At 37.0% G+C, this 24,087-nt stretch overlaps 1 protein-coding gene across 50 annotated transcripts in view; it reads left to right on the top strand.

Annotated features, from left to right (window-relative positions):
• ANK2 (ankyrin 2) overlaps positions 1 to 24,087 on the top strand; it is a 330,735-nt gene that overhangs the window by 245,653 nt on the left and 60,995 nt on the right. For 24 of the 50 annotated variants that reach the window (XM_038581813.1, XM_038581821.1, XM_038581851.1 and 21 more), the window contains 5 exons: positions 7 to 105; positions 961 to 1,059; positions 10,139 to 10,211; positions 17,491 to 17,635; positions 23,549 to 23,651. In XM_038581813.1, coding sequence (XP_038437741.1) covers positions 7 to 105; positions 961 to 1,059; positions 10,139 to 10,211; positions 17,491 to 17,635; positions 23,549 to 23,651 — 519 coding nt within the window. Of the gene's footprint in view, positions 1 to 6; positions 106 to 960; positions 1,060 to 10,138; positions 10,212 to 11,880; positions 11,932 to 17,490; positions 17,636 to 19,806; positions 19,819 to 23,548; positions 23,652 to 24,087 lie in introns of all 50 variants that reach the window. The other 26 variants (XM_038581822.1, XM_038581833.1, XM_038581855.1 and 23 more) reach the window with 5 other exon arrangements.

Raw genomic sequence — 24,087 nt, 5'->3', positions numbered from 1 at the left:
CCCCAGAACGGCTACACGCCTCTGCACCAGGCCGCGCAGCAGGGCCACACGCACATCATCAACGTCCTGCTGCAGCACGGGGCCAAGCCCAACGCCACCACCGCGGTAAGACCCGCGCCCGCCCCCGCCCCGCCCCGCCCCTCTGGAAAGCCCGGGATTTCTGGAAAGCCTTTCCAGAAATCAGCGTGACTTCTCCGGGGCGGGGGAGCCGTGGGCCTGACTCGGCCCCTGTCCCGGGAGAGCGGGGCCCCGCGCCGAGGCTGCTGGAACGTGCTGGGCTCGCAGCTGCTGCTCAGATGTGCGCGCGAGTCCCCCGCTCCCCGCCTTGCCGGGCCTTCTTAAGGGAGCCCGGGGGCTGGGGGGGTAGCGAGGCTGCGGGCTCACACTGAGCTCTGGGCGAGGTGGAGCCATTGAAATGTAAACTAAGCGGTGCAATTAAACGAACCGGGATCCCCGGAGGCTGGCGCTGCAGCCGGGGTTGCTGGCTTGTGTTACTGCGTTGCACCGTGAGCTCCTGCACAGCTGTAGCTAAACCTGTTACCGAGCTCCCCGCGGTGACATCTTAACCTGCGGCGGATGGCCTGACCTCGGAGGAGGAGCAACAGTACTCGGTACTGGCTGAGAATTTTGGGAGGCATCGTCCTCCGTTCGAGAGGTACTTTCCCAAGCACCGTGCAGCATCTGCAGAGACGTCCGACCACCTTAGGGTTAAAGCGTCAAGTGCTTCTTATTAGAAGAGCAGACAGATGCAGCTTGTTGTGTTACCATGGTGACCTGGGCTATAGTCTAAAGAAGTTACAAAGAGAGTCAGATGTAATGGTAAAAACTAGTGATTTTTCCTAAGCTGTGCCTTGTTTTGGACGGAAATGCTGGCTCATGCGGAGCAGCCGGTGAGCTCATTGGCTCGGGGCGCAGTCCTCCCTCTCTCTCCTCACTCTTTCTCTCTCTCACTCTCTTTAGAATGGCAACACTGCCTTGGCGATTGCTAAGCGTCTGGGCTACATCTCCGTGGTCGACACCCTGAAGGTTGTGACGGAAGAGGTGACCACCACCACCACGGTGAGTACAAGGGACTGATGTGATGGGCTTTGGTTCCATTGTCTTCGTTCTCAAGCCACATACTTTTTCACTTAGGAAATGTGTTGAGCTTTTGGTTTTGAACTTACTTTGGTGAATAACTTGCTTTTGGTACAACTAGAAGCATGTAGATGCAGATGCACTTACACAACCAACACTGGGGTTTTAGCCGCCTTTAGTTAACACAAATCCATATAAAATGTGAGCGTCACTGTAAAATATTTAGTTCCTTTTTCTCCGACTGCTGCTTTTGGGGGGAGGGGGTGGGCGGGTTGCTGCTCTGCACTTTCACTGTAGTTGGGTGTGACACCTACTGCTGGCAAAGTGGTAGGACGCTCAGCAAACTTCTGATCTTAGCCAGCCTCTGGAAAGACCCTGATCCTCCTGATATTGTGCTGATGACTAGGGTCAGATTCATTCCCATGAGAACAGTTCATCCTTACGTTCTTCTTATTTCTGATTATTATTTTTTGTTGAAAAAGGAAATTGGTTGTACTTAGTAGGTAAACTGTATCTGTATCACAGAGCATATAGTCTAAAATTTTTTATTTGCGCTGGCTTGAATATGTCTGCTGATTCTTTGGGAGGAGCAGTGATCATCAATGGCCTTTGCCAGAGAAACTCTAGGAGGGTGAAGACTATGGGAATAATGAGTCCTGAGGCTCTTTCTTATACTGTTCAGTTGAAGCAAAGCTTAAAGGAGGCCTCCTAATGGGGAGACTCAGCTGAAAGTGGAAGTTCTGTTTCTCTCTGTACTTATTTATTGACTTTTTTTCTTAAGCATGAACTCTCAGAACAACAGCTCTTTCTCTTTTTAAAATAGAAAAATAGAGTGACAGTAGAACATTAGATGTTGTTTAGAGACAATAAGATCACAAATCAACATAAAAAATCTGAATGGGGCTCTAGTAAATGCCTTAAGTTAGAAATGATGCATATAGAGTTTTAGAGCACTTGTTTCTTTTGATAGATATATGGAAAAAGAAAGGAATTTTACTCTTCAGACTGACACCAAGTCTGTGTTGACACTGAAGTAGATGGAATACAGTTGTTCTGATGTGAAATTTTTAATAGGGTGGAGTATGATTTATTAATGAACCATGAGACGCAGCCTGAACTTAGATGGGAGAGAATAGTACTGCCTGTTTTCTCAAGCAGAATCTTAAAAACTTTGGCTAGTACACCACAATATTTTTTAAAGATTTAAGGTATAGCTTCAATAAATTATATAGGAGGAAAAACAAGTCTTGTTACTACCTGTCACTATACTTCTGAGTTGCTATATATGGCTGAATCTTAATTGCTTTTTCTTACTATATGATTTTTTATACCAGAAAAATCTGCATATTAGGGACCTATACATATGTGTCTTTATTTGGCATCTTTGAAAAAATGTGCATATCACAGATAAGTGAAGCCTGTAGTGGCAAGATTGGCCAAGCACATCCGTTCTTAGAAGTCATGTTTTCTGTAAACTTTATTAGCTTTTCCGTTCTCTGGTTATCATGTGCATACTTTTTTGTCAAATGACCGCTAGATGGCAGGCTTGTGTCTTTTCTGCTACTTGACCTGCTTTTCTTCCATTCATTTCATTAACTAATTTATTCCTTCAATATATATTGGATATAAAATATGCTGAGCTCTGTGCTGAGTGCTGAAGAATCATCAGTGGTAAAAACATTACCCCCTGCCCCCAGAAGCTTACTGTTTAATGGCAGTGGAGAATGAGACTTCTGTTTTGTAAGAAATTCTTTTTTTTTTTTTTTTAAATGATGGTGATATTTTTTTTTTAATTTTATTTATTTATTTATGATAGTCACACAGTGAGAGAGAGAGGGGCAGAGACACAGGCAGAGAGAGAAGCAGGCTCCACGCACCGGGAGCCCGATGTGGGATTCGATCCCTGGGTCTCCAGGATCGCGCCCTGGGCCAAAGGCAGGCACCAAACCGCTGCGCCACCCAGGGATCCCAAGAAATTCTTTAACATCAACAAAACTATGTAATTTACATGTTCAGTTTCAAAGAGATTTCAGGCTGGTAAATTTGACTTAGAGTGAATGTCTTTAACTATATAGATCTGTATTTGAAAAGAGAAGCAATCAGCTTGCTAAATACCATGACTAAACGAGTTCAGATACCTTTCAGAAATTAGAGATAGGGATCCCTGGGTGGTGCAGCGGTTTAGCGCCTGCCTTTGGCCCAGGGCGCGATCCTGGAGACCCGGGATCGAATCCCATGTCGGGCTCCCGGTGCATGGAGCCTGCTTCTCCCTGTGCCTGTGTCTCTGCCTCTCTCTCTCTCTCTCTGTGACTATCATAAATAAATAAATAAATAAAATTAAAAAAAAAAAAAGAAATTAGAGATAATGTTGTACCTCTGTGACATCTAGCTTTAGTGGAATACAAAAACCACTTTTAGAGCTCCCTGTGAGCTTTTCTTCTGTTCTGGTAACTATTATTCTCTACCCTGCCCAGCCGAGCATTTCCCCAATAAAAACCACTATACTTAGAAACCAAGTTTCTAGGTAAGGAGTCAACAAATGAATATAAAACATAATGGCATGTTTGCTTTTAGTTGGATAAGATGTCATTGTCCACACTAACTAAACGAGTACCTCCTTTGTCTAAATGGGTAATTGTATTGGTACCATGTTTTGATGCTGCCAAATTTTTACTTTCTGCCTCTCTTAGAATTGTGACTTTTATTGTTTGGTGAAATTGAATTTGGGGTTAAGGATTGAAAATATGAATTTATTCCTGTCCATTATGTGAACCTTCTTACTTCCTCTCTCTGGGAAGAGATTTTTATTCATACTTTTTTTTCACATAATGATGTTATTAATGGTATTAAAATGAGTATTTAGTGATTACAAATGTGGCAGGCATTGAAAGTAGATCTAGGATTCAAATTTAGCTTGTCACATTCTAAAGTCCTGTTCTTAACCACTCTAATGTAACTGATCTTGGCTTTACTAAAAGTGGCTTAATATGAATTTTGTGAAAGAGGTATTTTCACCTAGTTTTCTATTAAAAACAACCTACTTAAATAGTGCTTTTTGTTGATTTTCATGGAGGCATCATATGCAATATTATTTTCTAAAGAGAATTTGGAACTGCTCACTGGTGATAGGTCAGTATAGCACACTAGACAATTTAATAATTATGTAAAATTAATAAAATTAAATTCAGTTTAATGTTATTACCATTTAAGTGTAATAGTTAAATTACAGTTAACTAACGTACAAATTTCACATCATTGGATTCATATGCTGTGACATTTGAGCAGTCGTGAGAGTTCTCTTCCATCAAAGAAAGTTTCCTATGCTAATTCTCCTTCCAAAGTTCTTTACCCCAAAGTATGAATAAAGTCATTGTGTAGAGAGAAGAGTATGGCAGCAGTCTGTAAAGGAGAAGCCACTGCCTCAGAAATTTTTGAGACATTTTGGAGTTGTGGTTTGTTTCCTTAACCTTTGCTTTTCTAACTTTACTTTGGGGAACCCAGCAGGGGTATGAGGCAGCTCAGCATTCTCCCAGGATTATAATTGCGTGTGTGCTGGAATGAACATCAGAGTGCCGGGGACACATTTCTGGCAGCAGAAGCCAACAGGCTCAATCCCCTAAGGCAGTTTGGAAGACTGAGATATGACTCATCCCTCTACTTATTGATAAACTGTCATCAATTATTTGCATAATTTTAAAATGATCATGTTTTAAGTTGCTTATAATCATTGCTAAGCAAACCAAAACTTCCTAAAATAAAAATGACATCATAAATTGCTAAGTTAACTATTAAAATAAAAATAACATTATATTATCATTTAAATAATGGGGACATTTTTGACAATTAAGAAAATGTAAATATTGGGCAGCCCGGGTGGCTCAGTGGTTTAGTGCCTGCCTTCAGCCTGGGACATGATCCTGGAGTCCCAGGATCAAGTCCTATGTCAGGCTCCCTGCATGGAGCCTGCTTCTCCCTCTGCCTGTGTCTCTGCCTCTCTCTGTGTCTCTCATGAATAAATAAATAGAATCTTAAAAAAAAATGTAAATATTCAAAGTCCTAAATTTTATCTGATGCTGTCAGTTAAAATGGGAATCATAGAAGTAGCAATGCAATAAATACATGTAGTCATTTGACACCTTTTGATGTAGAGTCAAGATCTTTCCTTTGAATGTAGACCCATTGATTAGGAGGCTAAATGATCATCCTTACACAAAGAACATCACTATTACATACTATATCCTATGATATTTATATCTTGATAGTATTCATCCTATGTATGTATGTGTATATATATATATGCATATATATGTATTTTAAAAGATTGATTCATTATTTTGTAGAAAGAAAGAGAGCATGCATGGGGGTGGGGGACAGAAGGAGAGGGAGAAAGAAAGAATCTCAAGTAGACTCCCCACTGAGCATGGAGCCTGACACAAAGCTGGATCTCATGACCCTGATTTCATGACTGGATCTGAAATCAAGAGTTGGACACACTCAACTGACTGAGCCACCCTGGTGCCCAGTACTCATCCTGTATATTATGTTAAAGTGACATTATTCTGAGTGCAGAGCCTTTTGAAATTTTGACATACTTTTTTTTCTAATCTGCTTTAATTGTTTCAACCACACCTAATTGAGTAGCAGTTATTTTTGGTGACTCGTCTTTGTTGAGATTTCCAAACTATTTACATTAGTTGTTGTGGAAAAATATTATTTACATACTATTTAAGTTACTACAGACATTCTGTTAACATACACATTTGGTATAAATAGGTTGGGAACAAAACCAAATTAAGCCTGTCACCCCACTGATGGGAGCCATTGCATGTGGGCATTAGAAGATGGCATACTAGCCAAGATCACTCATAATGTGTTGTGATTTGCTGAGTATGTGATACAAAGAAAATGGTTGACAAGGGGAGTAGGCTAAGTGGAGGTCAGTTAAATATACTTTTTCTTTTGCATAAAACAAACCAGATGTTATCTGTTTACAAAACAGCATGTTAAGTGCTAATGCTTTATTTTTTACATCTTTCCTACATTATGAAATATTAAAAACTCATTATTAAGCCTTCCATTTATCATATCCTATTTTTATTGCTGTATTATCTGATTTAATTATATACTATTAAATTTGTGCATAGTACACTACCCATTTTAACTTTAAAGTGGTTTCTAATCTTAACTATAGAATCTTAGATTCTATAGCAGATGGAGTTGCCCATGATCATTTAATTATATGTTTGTTTTCTGTGTATTATTCAGATGCATTTGTATAAAACCATATTTATATTTTGATAATCAAGTTTTCAAAGGACACTCCATTTTAAAGGAAAATATGTATTCATTTCTTATAACATTATTCATAATAGGAAGACTTATTTATCATCCATTCAACAAATATTTATTGATGGCCTTCTAAAGGTCAAGCACTATATCATGAACTAATACATACTATACTTACTGCATTGCATATAGGGGGCATTTTTACTACCTATACAGGAAAAAAAAATCTGTGATTTGTGTGATCATTGTGTTACTCTTTCCATTGCTACATATATTTGCTGGTAATAACTTTGATAGTATTCAATGACCGAACTAAAGCAATGGTATTTCCACTCTTAAAAATTCTACTCTACTCTTAGATACTCAGAAAATATAGTCCTACTATCAGTGTCTGAAAATGTAAACTAAGTACATCAGGCAATATAATCTAATCATTTTAAAAAACATTTCCATCACTTATTTTCAAATAGAGAAGCATCCTCTTGTGGAATGTTTCCTATGAAGGGCAAATCCTCTAGAATACCTCCATAAAATAAACATTCCTGGGCAGCCCCGGTGGCGCAGCGGTTTGGCGCTGCCTGCAGCCGGGAGTGTGATCCTGGAGACCCGGGATCAAGTCCCACATCAAGCTCCCTGCATGGAGCCTGCTTCTCCCTCTCCCTGTGTCTCTGCCTCTCTCTCTCTGTGTCTATGAATAAATAAATAAATAATCTTTTTTTAAAAAAATAAACATTCCTGGTGTAGTCTAGTACAGTAGATATTCCTTCACATTTTTGAATCATTTATTTACACTGAGAATCTTAATTTTTTTATAAATTTATTTTTTATTGGTGTTCAATTTGCCAACATATAGAATAACACCCAGTGCTCATCCCGTTAAGTGCCCGCCTCAGTGCCTGTCTCCCAGTCACCCCCACCCCTGCCCACCTCCCCTTCCACCCCCCCAGTTCGTTTCCCAGAGTTAGGAGTCTTTCATGTTCTGTCTCCCTTTGAGAATATTAATTTTAAAAATCTTAATAAAATTAAAAAATTAAACAATAAAACAAAATAAAAAGCTTAAAAAATAATAAAAATATTTTTAAATGCTTCTTAATAAAAGCTTAGTAGGTTATCATAGTTTAATAGGATGTCACTGTCTCTTTCCTATATTTTAAGTGAAAATCACTTTCTGCAATTTATATACTTTTCCAAATGGGTTGCAATTTAAATTGCATGGTACATCCATCTGAGCAACTTTCTCATAGCTGGGCCCTCAGGGATTCTGATTCAACTGTTCTGTGATAGGATCCAATGATGGTATTTAAAATTTTTCTCTAATAATTTTAATATGCAACTAGAGTTGAAAACCACAGATAATGAATATAGGCTTTAATTTATCCATGTTAAACTTATAAATTAATTACTATTAAAATAATTAAATGAAGGGGCACCTGGATTGTGCAGTAGGTTAAGCATCTGACTTGGTTTTGGCTCAGGCCATGATCTGAGATTGAGCCCCACATCTGGCTCCATGATCAATGCATGTAGAATCTGCTTTAGATTCTCTCTTCCTCTGCCCCTCCCACTCATGCTCTCTCAAATAAATAGATAAATCTTTAAAATTAAAACGATTAAATGATAATAATCATTTATAATAGTCTTCTTAAGTTTGTTCGTTTAACCAATATTTATTGACCAGCTATTATTGTCCAGAATTTTGAATGGATGCTTTTGTCATTACTAAAGTTTAGTTTGTTTTCAGTGAATAAGACACTATGGAATTATTTAAACATCATAAACAACATGCAGGAAAGCTGAATTCAATCCTTTAATCTTCAACTGTGCCTTCATCAGGGTAACACGAGACTTTTCTTTGTCCCCATTCTTCAACTGTTTTATCACCCAAAAGAAAATCTATTTAGTTGTAATATGGATTTTAAATATATTTTGCCTAATTTTGTATCATTGATTTATTCAATATATATTTGAGAAGCACCTGCTATGTTTCAGGTTCTGTGGAAACATACTCTTTAATGACTCACACTCTTATGTGGGCAGATACAGTTGTGTATGATGTGATATATATGTATATATATATATATATGTTTTGTAGCAGTACACAACACCAGATAATCACAGTTAAACAATTCATCAGGAAGGATTAGGGAATGTTTCTCCAAGGAAATAATATGTAATATGAGCCAAGAAAAGAGAGAAGAATATTTCTGGTCAAGGAAAGAATATATGGAAAAACTTAAGAGGTATTAGGGAACATAGCCTGTGAATATGGCTGGAGCATGAAGTGAGAAGAGGCCTCCCTCCTTCTCCTTACTATATCACCTGGGTCTTCTGAACAACTTTGCTTTGCTTTCTTTTCTGAGGAAATGGGGAACCACTGAAAGGGCATATAGTATCACATTATGATTTAATCAGTCCCTCTTGACACACAGGTATTATACATGTATATATGAATATATTTTCAAATTAGTTGAATTTCCTTGTAAATATATTTGAAGTTCTCTACTGCTTTTGGAAAGAAAATAATTGGTGATAGGGTCATTGTAGCCATTCAAAAAAGTCTGTAATATCTATGTTGCAAAGCTTAAAAACCTAAGACACCCTGTTTATTACTGTATTTTATTGACTTTAGTTGAAGATTTGATTTTCAGAGATTAGATTTTTAGAGTTCCCATAACAATGCCAATCAGTGCACTTATTGCATTTTCAGTGTAGAAACTAGAGATATGAATTTGAGATTTGACCATAGATTATATTTAAAGTAGTGAGATTTGGATTTTTTTTTTTTAAATCACTGTGGTATCCTTGGTGTCTAAAAACAATGTTTGGCATGTGGTAGGCACTCAAAATTTTTCTTGAGTACCTAAATGACTAAAAAGTTCAGAGGTTCTTCAGTTTTAAGATGAATTTAATATTGAATTACAATTATAATAATGATGTTATACTAGCTGGTATTTATTGAGCGCTAACATATTCCAAGCACTTTTCTTAGAGTTCTTATATATATTATTTCATTTAATCTTCCTAACAATTTTATGAACTACTAGTATTATTCCTATTTTACAGATGAGAAACTTGAGATACAGAGAAATAAGGGAACTTGTTAAGCCTCTTAGCTTATAAATGACAAAGTTAGAATTAGAACCTAGGCAGCCAGTCTCCAGAATTTGGTCTCTTAACCTTGCGTCACATATCAGAAATGGAAGGCAGTGGACTTGGCAGCTCTGGAGTGCCTTTGCAGATGAATAAGCAACAAACCAGAATTGTAGACCAATGAAATACCATAAGGATAATTGACTCTACTGCTGATCCTCTGATTCCAGAAGGGGATGCATCACATTTTTTGCCCAAATAGTTTGTCTTTCATATTGTTTACAAGTTCTTTTCCAATGGCTTTGTTTTTAATAAATTGCATATGTTCGTTGCTTTTTTTTCAAGCTTTTCTAGACATTACTTTGTTCATTTTAGGGAAGCCCTGAAAACATTATCTTCTTTCCTAATATGACTAATTATTAATGCCATTGTTAAAGAATTTACTTTTCAAACAGGAACTTAAAATAATGAACTTCTCATATGACTTCACTGGAGTCAATGATCATTTATCTTCAGACAGAACAAATGACTTTTCATGAAAGAGAATAAGCTTCCAGAGCATACATGTGGAAAGATGAAATGCTCAGTGACTGATGGCTTGTTGATGTTGTCCATGTGACCTCCTCTGTGATTCTTTTGCTCTTTTGTTTGATTTTAACATGTGTATTGATATTTTTCTTTCCAGACTATCACTGAAAAACACAAGCTAAATGTTCCTGAGACGATGACTGAGGTTCTTGATGTTTCTGATGAAGAAGGTAAGACTTATTCAGTCTCCTATGACACCAGTCATTGTCTTACACAAAGACAAGCAAGCAATCCTTTTTTCTCAGGGACTAATGAACTAGTACATTTAAAGTCACTTTTTTTTGCCTTTGTTTCAAAACATCTACCTTTGTCATTTGGGGAAAAGAGGACAGTGATTAGTCTCTTTTCAGTGGGTATTATCTTTAATGCCTTACTAAATAGCAGAACTGGAAAAGGAGAAAGACACTGGAAATTGACCATCTGTCAAAAAAAATCTACTGGATAATACCATAATTATTAATATATGTTTTAATTATGTTAAAATACACTTTTTATTAAAATACCTTAAAGTGAAAGACTTTGAAGTGTACTCTCTCAGTGGTATATCAAGAAATTTCTGTTTCTCATTGGGCCAGATCAACAGAATACATTTTAAGTCTATGGGAAAGGAGGTTTAAATAAGGTTAAAAATAGCAAGTCAGTAAGTCATACTAATTCAACATAAAGATTTGATTTTTTTGAGTCCTAAAATATGCTCTGTATCGTTTTAGGATTTGATAAAAATAATCTAAGACAGTGGATGTCAAAGTTTGAGAAGCCTGTGCTCTAAAAGAAGTACAAGGGGCTGCCTGGGATGTGGATGGGGCATGGTGCTGTAGGTCTGTCCCTCCACAAGAGTTTCTGGCTTCCTTCCTACTTCAATTTGAGCAGTTGACTTTTCTTGAGCGAAAAAAATCTGCCAAAAACACATGAATGCAGCAAATGAAGTGTTAACCAAATTTCAGTAGTAGAGTTTTTGATCAAATGTATATGTTTGAAAAAATACTGCCATAAAAAATAGTACTAGTTAAAACTTGCCACACCAGTTAAAACTTGCTTCCACACTGGAGAAAGTCCCACCACTCCACTGCAGGCAAAGAGAAACTCTGCAGAAGACTAATCTGAGGGAAGGAGAAGCCAAACCCCAACATCAGAATGCACACATCATACACCAAGACACTTCCTGAAGCACCAGGCCCTGGACAATATAGGACCTCTTCTCCTATAGCATTACTCTCCGGAGCAGGAAACATAACAGGCTTTCCTAATACACAGAAGATGACAGAGATCTAGACAAAGTGCCAGGATGGAGGGACTCATCTCAAAAGAAAGAATAAGAAGAGGTACATGGCCAGGAGTCTAATCAAAACAGATTTAAGTAATACACTTGAACCAGAATTTAAAACAACAGTAATTAGGATGCTAGCTGGACTTGAGAAAAGCATAGAAGACACTAAGGAGTCCTTTACTGCAGAGACAAAAGAACTAAAAACTAGTCAGGCTGAAAAGAGTTAGTACTGTTCTCAATAATAATTGCTTTTACTGAGAAATAGAGTAGATTTTTAGGTTCTTCAAGATATAATCAGAAGGTAAAATTTTACATTGAGGTGTCATTATTTGGAGCCAGTTTGTTCACTGACTGGTAGTAGGCACTGGGTTATCTCAGCTCTTGCAAGAACTTATGACAAGAACGAGCACATATTTGGTTGGTATGTTATTATAAGTAAATTAATAATTGCCAAAGCTAGTATTTCCAAGTATTATTATAATTTTGTGTTCCATCCTAATACTTGCCAGCTAATTTTCAGCATTCGTATATGCACATCATATTTTGTTTTGTGGGATCATCTTTCTTAACAGCTTTTAAACAGTTTGGTGACTTTATTGATGGGGAAGTGCTTAGTGATTCAGGTACCTTTAGAGGAAGTTATTGGAGTGAAAGCTTTGCTTTTAATTTTTCTTAACTAGATAGAAGCAACTTGCTTTGTATTTAAATCTGGGTGTCTAATACTAATCTGCTTCTTTTAAAATAGCATGCGTACTATGGATGGAGTTGTATATGTGTGCATGTCAGTGTGTAGATTTCATTAACTTGTATGCTTAAAGCTATAAATTGCTTAATCTATTAATGATTTTGCCAGTCTTGTTGAGACCTATTAGTATAATTAAATTATCTAATGAGCATCATAAATATTTGACCAAAACTAATCTCTCTTTTTAGAATACAAATTCAGAGAAAAAAATAATTCTTTGTATAAGCTGACATTTAACTAGCATGAACCTGTTAAAACTAAGTTAGACTGCTTGACTGAATATACTTCAGATCATTCTGGGCTGAAGATATGTTGTAGATGTGGTTAAAAAATGTGAAATTGATAGTTACAGTGCAATTTTCGTAAGTAGCTAGGAATAAAAATAAAAACCTTTAAGAATTATTTAGGAGGAGCTTCGGCATATAGGAAAAAAGGAATAATATAAAATATTCTATTTACCAGGAGGTTTCCAAAGTACATGTGGTACCACTTTAAGCAAACCTATTACATGAAAATCTAAATTTATAAGTCAAATAGAGTGATTAATTAAATTTTTTTTTAAATTTCCTAACTGTTAAATAATTCCAATATCAATGGATTCAAAGTATTGACTGGCTTTAAAGAAATTCCACTTATATGAAATAGCTTTTTGGACCTGCTCACTGTATAATATAAGATCTAGCTATAATACCCTGTATTCTTCTATTAAAAATGTTATAGATTAAGAGTTTTTAGTGATAAAAGATCTTGCTTTGAGAGAAATACTGGCTAATGACCAAGAATATGGTCATTATGGTGAGAAAACAAGCTTTCCTTCTTTTAGACATAGCCAAAAACGTAGTAACATTTATTTCCCCAGAAAGAAATTCAAGTTGAATAATTTTTATGTATAGGATATATTTGAATATTGTGAAATAACTTTGAGTACAAAGAATTAGTATAAAGAAATTTGGCGGTTGATGTTGCCAACCGTTTAATGTTTTATATGCTTAAAATATTTTCATGGAACTTATCATTCGTATGGACAAAATACAGCCATATATTTTTTAAGATATTAGCCAATTCTTGCTTTCTTTTTTAACAACTCTTCTGTTTTGATAGTTGTGTGTATATCAATACTCAAAAGAATATTCTTTTTTTTTTTTAAGACTTTATTTATTCATGAGAGACACAGAGAGAGGCAGAGACATAGGCAGAGGGAAGAGCAGGCTCCCTGTGAGGAACCTGATGCGGGACTTGATCCCAGGACCCTGGGATTACGACCTGAGCCAAAGGCAGATGCTCAACCACTGATCCACCCAGGTGCTCTGTCATCCACTTTTCGTATCTGCCTTGGGAGATAGAGAAGGAGAGATCTAGCACAGTCCCATAGACTTGCTGAAACTGAGGATTAATAGGAGGTGACACAGGTTTTAGAGAGTGGAGAAAGAACAGTATGGAAGGTCCTGAGATAGGAAAGTGCCAGAGAGAGACAGAGAAGGGCAAAATAATCCACTCATTCGGTTTGGCTCGTGCATTAAAACATATTTGGCTTTGCTGTGAATGTTTAAATTCTTTACTGAAAAGTCCGGGAAATTAGGACATATTAAAGTTTTTGATTAATGATTGAAACAATTAAATCTGATTTTTATAAAGATTAAACCAGCAGTAATAGATATACTAAAGAAGTGTATTAGGAAGAAATTGGAAGGAAGCAGATATCTGACCGAAGAGAAAACACTTAATAAACATTTCCAATGCTAAGTGCATTGTCTCATTTAATCCCCATAGCATCCGCATGAGATAGGCTATGATTTCCCCCTTATTTTTTTTCAGGTAAGGAAAGGCTCACCTGAACAGAAGGATGCTAAGACTTAATTAAACACATTAAGTAGTTTGCTCAACAGCACGCAGTCATTAAGTGGTGAATGGGGAATGTAAACGCAGTATGAAAGCTGTTATAATAGCTCAGTCATATTATAAATAAGTCCTGATGGAGCAACATGGCAGAGAAATGGAAGGAAATGGTGGAAATGGGAATTCAATTCAGTCTGAGAGTATTGTATGGTCCAGATGGAAACACAGCTGTAAATGTAATCATCCGCATCTTCATAGGATCATGAGCTGATCCCTACCTTTGCTGACTCAGCGCCATAGCACTAAGTTAAGTTATATGGTGGGACTCGGGTGATAACACTTAGGTAACTAAAATACCTGTAGAAATGTGACCCATGTGTCCCATATACTCAAAGATTTGTGCATGGATGGTTTGTATGAACTTCACTAGTTCTGTGGAATGATGTGTACTACTACTAATTGAGAGAATGGCTGTGTGTTATGATGAAGTATAGGAGAAACATCTGTTACTCCTTTTGACACACTTCTGCGAACACTTGACAGTGGAGCTCCTCACTTCCTCCTCGCATTACATGACAGATTCTGCATCCAATTATTCCTTTCACTTTTTCATATGTAAGAGTAGAGTTAGTCTTCCCAAACCCTAACAAGTTTGCTTTTTTTTTTTTTTTTCCTGGAAATAATTTAGGCTTATATCCAAACCAGACAATGCTCGTTTTTGGTAAACCAGTTCATAGAATTGACTTTAGAATTTTTTTCTTCCTGAAATAAACAAGAGGGACCCCAACTTATTAGACTCATAAAAATACTCCTATGGAAAGATTGACCAATTACACAAGAGGAGGGAAATAGCAGGAACAAGTAAGTCCTACAAGGCTAATAATAAAATGTCTAACCTTGGTTTTATCACTGTTTAGACACTAACTTTCTTCCTGGACTTTTTGCCATTGCTCACCATCATGCACTTTTACTTTGCCAGGTTATTTCATGTAGTACTCTCTAAATAAGTAACACGTATTACTCTTTCATTCATACTGTTTTTATTGTCCTCCATGACCCCTTACATATGAACCTCTCACCTGAAGTAGCCTCAACCTCTGCCCATTAAAAGCAAATCCAAACAAATGATCAGCTCCAATTCCTTCTTCAGCGATTCCTTCTCCAGCTTCACTGGAATTTCCTAGGAATGTCATGAGGAATTATCACAAACTTGGTGGCTAAAATTTATTCTATCACAGTTCTGGGAGTGAGAAATGTATAGTGGGTCCATGCTAGCATCTCACAGCTCTAGAGAAGAGTCTCTTTTGTCTCTTCCAGTTTCCAGTGGCTGTCAACAATTTTGGTGTTTGTTCCTTGGCTTGTAGACACATCACTCTAATCTCTGCCTTCATGTAGCATTTTCCATATCTCTAAGGGCACTCACATTAGATTTATCCAATATGATCTCATCTAAGTCCTTAACTTATTTACATCTGTAAAGACCCTATATTCAAATAAGTTCACATCCTTAGGTTCCAAATGGAAGTGAAATTTTGGGGCGACACCACTGAACCCACCGCACCATCCTAACATGATCTCTCTCTCCTCTGACCTTTTTGGTTCTTAAAGTTGACCAACATCATGCATTTTGTGTTTGACTATAGTGTCATCTGTAGATTGCTGTTATTATTACATCTTGCTTTGTGAGGGAACAATTTGAAGAAGAAAATATATGTAGGGGCAGGCAGGGGACTCCTTTAACAAACATTTTGAAAATTTTACGGGATGCCTGGGTGGCTCAGGGGTCGAGCATCTGTCTGCCTTTGGCTCAGGGCATGATCCCAGGGTCCGGGATCAAGTCCCACGTTGAGCTCCTGCAGAGGGCCTACTTCTCCCTCTGCCTGTGTCTCTGCCCCTCTCTCTCTCTCATGAATAAATAAATAATATCTTAAAAAAACTTATGTTTTCCTTGGTGTTATCAGATTTATGAATATTTAAACACAGTACAATTATATTTCTTTATAACATTTAAAACTATTTTTTGTGTAAATGAAATTGAGCTCATATTTCATTAATGTGTTATTTCACTATTTTGTATTAATAAAAACAATAGCTAGTACTTATTCTGGCACTTTATTATATATTCTTATATGTTATTTAATTCATACAACTATTATATGAGATAGATTATTAATATCATTTCTATTTACTAGTTGTGGAAACAGGCTCTGAAAGATTAATAGGCCAGTATTAATCCAATAGGATTAGAATTTGAATCCAGGTCTACTCAACTTTTAATTAATACTCTGTGTAGCCTAACTCGTGCTAAAACTCAGTAAAAATCTAATGGTGTCACTCAAGGAGCCATGAAAATATTTTCAGTGGTGAGACTTATGACTGTCTGTCAGATGTTAAATGCATTGGTTTTGAGACTAAAATCTTATGGTGAATAGATTACATCTCCATTTACTGGAAGGTCTTTTTTTTTTTTTTTCATTTAGTCTTTCATGAGCTTTAAGTAATTTAGAGAGCCAATAATCCTTTGATATATCCCTGAGATCTTCAAACAATGAAATATCAGACATATCATTAGAATTCTTTAATGCTGTATGTTTATAAATTAGTATTGATTTTGAACAATTATTTGAAACAAATGAGAATTAAATAAATAAAATTTAACTTCGTTATAGGAATGAAGTACCTTCCTTCAAGCTTTCCTTTACATAGATCATAAGACTTAAGTAATATCTTAAAGAGTCATCAAAAATAGCTTCTCTCAGCTGTATTATTTTTTTCTCCATTTCAGCATATTAATGGTATATAAAGCCTTTCTGTGAATGAGGTATTATTTATTGAGTTACCTGAAAAAGATATTTTTGAAAGCATTCTATTTCTGTTCACAGGCAGGGAATGTACCCTTACCATTTGGGCTTCTAAATATGAGCTACTACACCTACTTATCTTTCCGCCACTACTTAATTACTTAGTCACTTTTTTCCCTGTAGTTCACCTTTGGGAAGCCACCTAGTTTCCAACAAAACATCCTTTTTATGTTCCATAATGTTTTTAAAATTAAAGTCCAGGTTGTTTATTAAAATGTCACAATCTCCTCCTTTCATTCTAGTGCTCTTTCCCCAATGTGTATATCTTGTTAATCTTATAAATCACATCCCTCTACATACTGTCTCACATGTTTTTTTTAGAGCAGTAGATATTTCTTAGCATATTACCAATGACATGAAGAGACTGTTAATGCCGGACATTATGTACACAATTAGTGGAGCTGTCTCTAGAACTTAAGTAGTCCACATGGTGGAAAAAGCTAAATAATACAAGCTAAAAACCAGTGATAGTGATAAAGAAACGAGTAACAAAAATGGACTGATAATAAAAGAATTACAGTTCAGGTAATTCTTCTTGGTAAGCAATAGGAAAATGTGTCAAATACCATTTCTCTAAGTTTTAGCACTTGGTCGTTGCATGTGTTCTGCTTTTGGCTGCTGTGTGGTGTTCTGGTGATGTCAGTGCTATTCTGATGGTTTTCACAATCATCATCATATTTTGTAGTGAATATGACATTCAACAAATAATTCTCCCTCCATCTTCCTCTGATTGCTTCAAGGTGATGACACGATGACAGGTGATGGTGGAGAATACCTCCGGCCTGAGGATCTGAAAGAACTGGGTGATGACTCTCTACCCAGCAGTCAGTTCCTGGATGGTATGAATTACCTGCGATACAGCTTGGAGGGAGCTCGCTCCGACAGGTATTCACCTAAAGCCAACACTTGGTATCAGCCAGAAGGGAATGAAACACTTTTTCAAGACGTTAATAAAAAAATAGACATAATTATGGATACTTAAAAGGAACTGCACTACTCTTGGCATGTTCTATCTTACTGTATTCTCATGCAACTTTAAGTGCCTATTTTAAAGAACAGGAAACTGAAGCCTAGAGAGATTAAGTAACTTAGCAGAAGTCCAACAACTAGTAAGAAGCAGAGCAATGATAAGACTGCTCTACATTTCAGTATAGTGTTTGTAATCATTTTCCACATTTTTCTCTAGGCCAATAAAAAGGACCATTTTGCTTTATGCATATTTTTGTTAGTGGCATAATTTCTGTGAATAAAAATAGGTTGTGAAGAAGGATAAAAAAGAAACAAAAGGAAAATGCCTGAAACTGACTTTTTCATGAAAAAGAATTAGACCAGAATCCTTCAAGATCTTGAATACAAAAGCAATCTGAGCAAAATCTGAAGGAGCACAAGTTCTACTGACAAATCTGAAGAGGTTTATGTCCCATTCTGAAGTATAAAATCAATGTAATTTTTTAAATTATTACTAACTAGCACAACTGGCCTTTGTTATTATTTGAGGTAAGATGAATAAGAACATTCCATGATACCTCATCAAAAGAATGGCAATTTAGGTTAACATATGGTTGTTCATCCAGTGTAATGTTTTTCATTAATCAATAATCTTAGGTTTATAGTTTTAATTTTGGCTGTATTCAAAGCTGTAGCTAACATATGTGCAGTCTAAGAAATAAATACCTTAAAGTGTAGTTAATTCTAAATAATTAGCAAAAAAATTTTTTTCATGGGGCTTTTCCTTGAGCATCAATGCCTCTTCTTTCCTTTTTTTTTTTATTTTCAAACAATTCAGTGTGCATGTAATAAATGCTTTTCTGGGCTGGCTTTGTGGCAGGTGCTAGAAGTACAAGCATGACCAGGAAACAATTGCTAAAATCGTAGTCTAATGGGATGTGAGAGAGAGTCCCCACAGAGTGCAACTGAAGCCCCAGGGCTCAAGGGCTCAGGCTTCCTGTAGGCAATGAGCCCAAATTGAGACACAGTGATGGGGAAAGATGGTGGGGAATCTGGGGAGGGCATCTGAAGCCTTAATGAGATTGTGAGCATAGGCTTATGGTGTGTTAGAGAAAGAATAGCACTGTGTTGGAAGGGTGTAAATGTGAAGGAGGGGAGATCTTGTATGCATTTTAGATGGATGGTGTCCTCTGACCATGAGATAAGGATGAATTTTAGAGGAGAGCTGTCAAAGGGCTAAACCTGGCAGTGGCAACCATCTGAAAAATCATTGCAGGAGTATTAGCTGAAGCTCTTAAGAGAAGACTTGACCTTTAACCTTAGTGATAGCAATCATGGAGAGAATTTGGGAAGTGATAAATTTCAGAGCATTTCCACGAGGTAAAACCAGCCAAATTTGGTGATGGATTTCATGGGGTAGGTGAAGAAGAGGAAGATTAGATTGATCCCTTGGTTTCCATGACATTGATAGAGGATGGCTCTTGGGGTCAATAGATAAAAGGAGGAGCCACCCAGGGGGTAAGATGGGGGTACTGGTGATAGGGCCAGTGTCTTATATATTGGATTCTAACATACTGATAGATTTGGATCTCACGATCTGAAATTCTCAATAAGAGACTCCAAATTTTCATAAAATGAGATTTATGGCATATACAAATTCATAATAATGTATAAATAATCATATTACTGTCAGAGAAAATACCCTTCATTTTCAACATGGTCTATTTGATCAAGTTCTTGATCCTGATTCTGATCCTTTTTCTTTCCTTCTTTGAAAGTACTAGGTTAAGAAAATTTACAGTTCTTTCTATAAAGTGGAGGTTCATGGTTTGATGATTCTACTTAAATTGAACATTTACCAGCATGTAAAGGATGAGGATATGAAACAAACAGGTCACAGTCTGATCTCCAGGTCCACACTAGCATTTCAAGAACCCCAGATGGTATTCATGATCTCCAATATGTACTTATAAGCAACATCTCATGTTCATGGATTTCTTGTTTCACTGATTTTTTTTCTTAACTTTTGTTTATGCAATTCAATGGGAGTTTTCTTTTTTTGGTAACCATTTTTACTTTTCATTATTTATTTGGTATGCTTTCAATAGTACCATGCCCAGGTAGGTATTAAATAGCATGAAAACACCAGAACACTTCCTGGATACATCCACATTTCCCTGCTCACTGTGCAATGTGTGTGTAGGTGTGTGTGTATGTGTATGTGTTGGCAGGAGGTGCTTATATTCTAGAATTATGGATTTATTTTCAAATTAGGATTTTTATGTATTGAATTGAATAACTGAGCTAGAAAGGGGACTCTATCACTAGCATAAGTCTATGACATGCCCCTGGCATGACTTTGTGTTAATGGTCACAGCTCCACCTTGTGGTTGGTAAAGCACTAGCATGACTTCCCCAGAGGAACCTTATCAGTCTGTGTATAGTTGGAGATGGAAGAAAAACCATTCTGATGCCTAAGATGTACATGGATGCAGGAGAACAAAAATAGATGCAATTTATTGTCCATTGATAAAAGTATATCCAAGTTCTTATTATTTAGATTTGTGTGTCTGTTTTATTTTCTTAATGCTTACAAATTAAATTTAATATAAAACACTAAGTAACAATGAGCCACAGAAGCTTTTCCATACAATAAAGCCAACATATTGAAATTTCTGGATATTCACTTGTTTAACAGGATTCAAAAACTCCATTAATTGAATGTCTAATACTACAGCTCACTAAGATGTACTTTCATTGAAAGATGTAATAATTACTACTTTCAATGAAATGAATTACTATGTATTATGTGTCTATAAAGTAGTTTACTATATAGTGCTAAGAAGTAAAACTTAAGACCATAACATAACTTTTGGCATACCCCTCCACTGAACAGCAAGTATAAATTTATACTCCCACAGATATGTGTTATTATACATTTATTAACTGAACAGGATGATGTCTGACTTAATGAAAATGAATTGTATTGGACTGTAAAATATTTAATTAACCTTGTTTGTAATGTTTTAAGTCAGGGTAGACAATTTTTTTATGCAGAGACTTGAATTATTCCTGATATTTGTGCTGCTTGTTATTCCGTTAGAACAATTTCTCTACTGTTGGAATATTCCAATTTTATTTAGTTAAGCAAATTCTATACATCAGAGAAAAGAGCAGTTAGAAACTATAAATATTGATTAAACCATGAATTAGCATTAGAAGGCAGTAAACCCTGAGCCAGAATAAAATCATAGAAGTAGAGCTATTCAGGCATAGTTCCAACTTATTCGTTCTCCCTCCCTCTGTCTCTCCAACTTTTCTCACTCTTTTCTCCATATCCTAATATTTTTCTCTCTCTTCCCTAATCTCCTTTTTTGTTTTAAGTCAACTTTATCGCTTTCTTTTCTTTCTTCTTCCTTTCTCTTCCTTTCCTGTTGGGGCTGTTGGGAAAGACAAAAACTGACACTTTTCCCCCCTCCTGATTCAAACCAGTTGAGAGACAGACCTGGATATTAGGTAAATTGATATCAAAATCAAAATTAAAAAATCAATAAAAATCCGCCTTTATTGCTGATACATTGGTACCTCCCTGAGAGTGACAGTTGAGCCCCGGCTGCCTGCTTTCAAAGTTTGATCTTTACAATGGTGGCAGTTACGTCACTAGGTCTTATTTGAGGGACCTTTATTTGCCATTCAGTTTGTTCCCCATCCAAGCTAAATTTCCATTTCCTTTCTGAGACCTCTGTTTCCTCTGTTCCAGTGCTGCATTTAAGAGTCATTTCTACCTCCTGACAGAGTCTCTACTTGCTGTTGGGAGCAGCCATGACTAGTCCCATACCTCAATGCCTCTTGCTCCTTTTGCTCTGTTCATTCGTATAGATCTAGCACTTTTACATGTATAAAGTTACAGTTTGGATCTTTGGATTCTAAAGCCACGGGTAGAGATTCCAAGTTAGCCCAGAGTTCATCAGAGCAGCCTGCAGCCTGTTTATAAAGTGCACCGTCAAAATCCAACTACACACCCATGAAACCAGCCCCAATATCTGCTGTCAGGACTAAAACCCTTATGGATGGGCTCAGTAAGGCATCTGGGCTGCCCCCGCCTTGGTTATGTCTGGAGCCTCCGCCTTCTTTGGGAGCCTATATAACCTAAAAGAGTGAATTACCAAATTATATTTAGATTTTGCTTATTATAAAACATTTATATAGGATCAGACAATCAACTCCTTTAATTCATGTTCCTTACCATCTAATATTCCAGGTCTATTTGGGGGGCATAAAAACTACAGTAGAATAGGAAGGAGAAGGCCCGGAGATTCCTGGGTGGCTCAGCGGTTTAGCACCTGCCTTCAGCCCAAGGCATGATCCTGGAGTCCTGGGATCAAGTCCCACATCAGGCTCCCTGCATGGAGCCTGCTTCTCCCTCTGCCTCCCAATCTCTCCACCCCCCCCCCTAAATAAATCTTAACAAAAAAGGAAGGAGAAGGCCCTAAATTACTATGAATTATCTACCAAATGGTGATTTCCTCAAAGATAATTGAAGTTGGCTATATTGATACCTCATAAAAAAGACAGCATATGGCTTACAAAATTAGATATATTTGTAAAATGAAAATAGTTTCTACTAATAAATATGCTAACCTGATACTTAGTCCATAATTCTATGGTGCTTCACTGGCCAAATACCTACTAGCTGAAAGTAAATTAAACTTTGCTTCTATAAATATTGTGAAAGCTTGCGTATCTCTCTTTTTCCCTATGGGCTTTGGGCTAATATTTTGAACGCAGATATTTAATTCTTGGACTAACATGTATGAAATACAGCTTATACGAGATCTCAATCTATTCATCATTTGATTGTACAAATTGATTAGGAAGGAATGAATTGCACTAATGCAAATGTCAAGTTTTACCCATCACATTTGCATCTGCAACTCGGAACTTTGAAATTCAGATTTATCAAAAATACAAAGCATTAGTTATCAAGGCCTAAATCCCATTTTGAAGCCAAACCTCATTTTTGGTTGTGTCATTGGCAGCTTGTTTTTGTGCTGGCAGATGTGTCTGTGCTCTGGGTTGGTGCTTAGAAACAGTTTCTCGTGCTCTTGCATCTTATTGCCACAGCAACCGGCACTCTTTGGTGCCTCACTCCCCACACACAGGACATGCAAAGGGAACAATGCTGCCCTTTGAAATAGCATTGTTGGAGACACCAGAGACAAACAAGAGGAACTCCACTTCCGCAGGAAGCATGCATCTGGCCACAGTTCATTTCACTCTGTACCTTCCAGGGGAATGCACCAATGTTCAGTCATTCACAGTTGGAGAGGAGGAGAATGAAGCATGGACAGAATGGAAAACGAGAGAAAATGAAACTCATGCTTTCATTTTGTTCTCTCCGAGGGTGGTCTATTTCCCCCTCTAATATTTTTCTTAGTTGCAGGGAGATTAACATTTAACACAGATTTAAGCAGTCTATCCTGGCATAGTTTCCTCTGAATTTCTTGTACTGGCAGTCAGTAAACGACAGTTGCTGGTTTCAGATATTTCTGGGAAGAAAATAAATCAGATTAGAAGTATCAAATGTTAACTTCTGGATTCCCTTGTGCCCTTGCCATTGAGTGCTAGGAACCAGTCAAAAGATGTGTGAGGTTAGCTGTTGGACAAAGAGGTAGGGCAACACAGAGCTCTGTATTTTCTTCTCCCACAATTACGATTAATGTACCCCTGGAAGTTGCACTGTTAGCTAATAGCACACTTTTTTCACTCTCCTGCTCGGCTCATCATCCCATCCTCCCAACCCTGCTACTGCTGTGGGTATATGACCATGGCCTCCTGCCAACCTACCAGCCTCCGATCCTTCAGTTCCGACAGGTCTCACACCCTGAGCCATGCCTCTTACCTGAGGGACAGTGCCATGATTGACGACACAATGGTCATCCCCAGTCACCAGGTATGTGACTTTTTACTTTTATGCTTCAGTTATCTGGAGAGCTCTTTGACATTACCCGTTGCTGAAAATGTCTGGAGCAAGTTTGTCAATCTAAAAAGAAATCCTTTTAATTCAGTTGAAAAGCTAGCAGAAGAGGTGGTGGGCTTTTCTAAAGTGATATGCTGCTTGCTACTTCAGTTATACTGAATTCCCCCGTGGAGATTATATATAAAAATTAATTTCTTTATAAAAATCTCTGTTAAAGAATAAAAGCAAGATAAGGGTGCGCTTAAGGCAGAAAATGAAAGGTACTGGTGGAACTATATCTTATATTAAAAAGTGTTATCTGTTATCAGAAAACTGTTAGAGGTTATTGTGGAATATTTTAATTTTAGGTGTGATTTGATCGGTTTTGGCTGGTTGAATATGCAGCTATAGATGTGAATACCTACTCCTT

This window comes from Canis lupus, chromosome 32 (assembly GCF_011100685.1).
Source record: "Canis lupus familiaris isolate Mischka breed German Shepherd chromosome 32, alternate assembly UU_Cfam_GSD_1.0, whole genome shotgun sequence".
Taxonomy (NCBI): Eukaryota; Metazoa; Chordata; class Mammalia; order Carnivora; family Canidae; genus Canis; species Canis lupus.
This window is presented reverse-complemented; position numbering and strand designations above follow the sequence as displayed.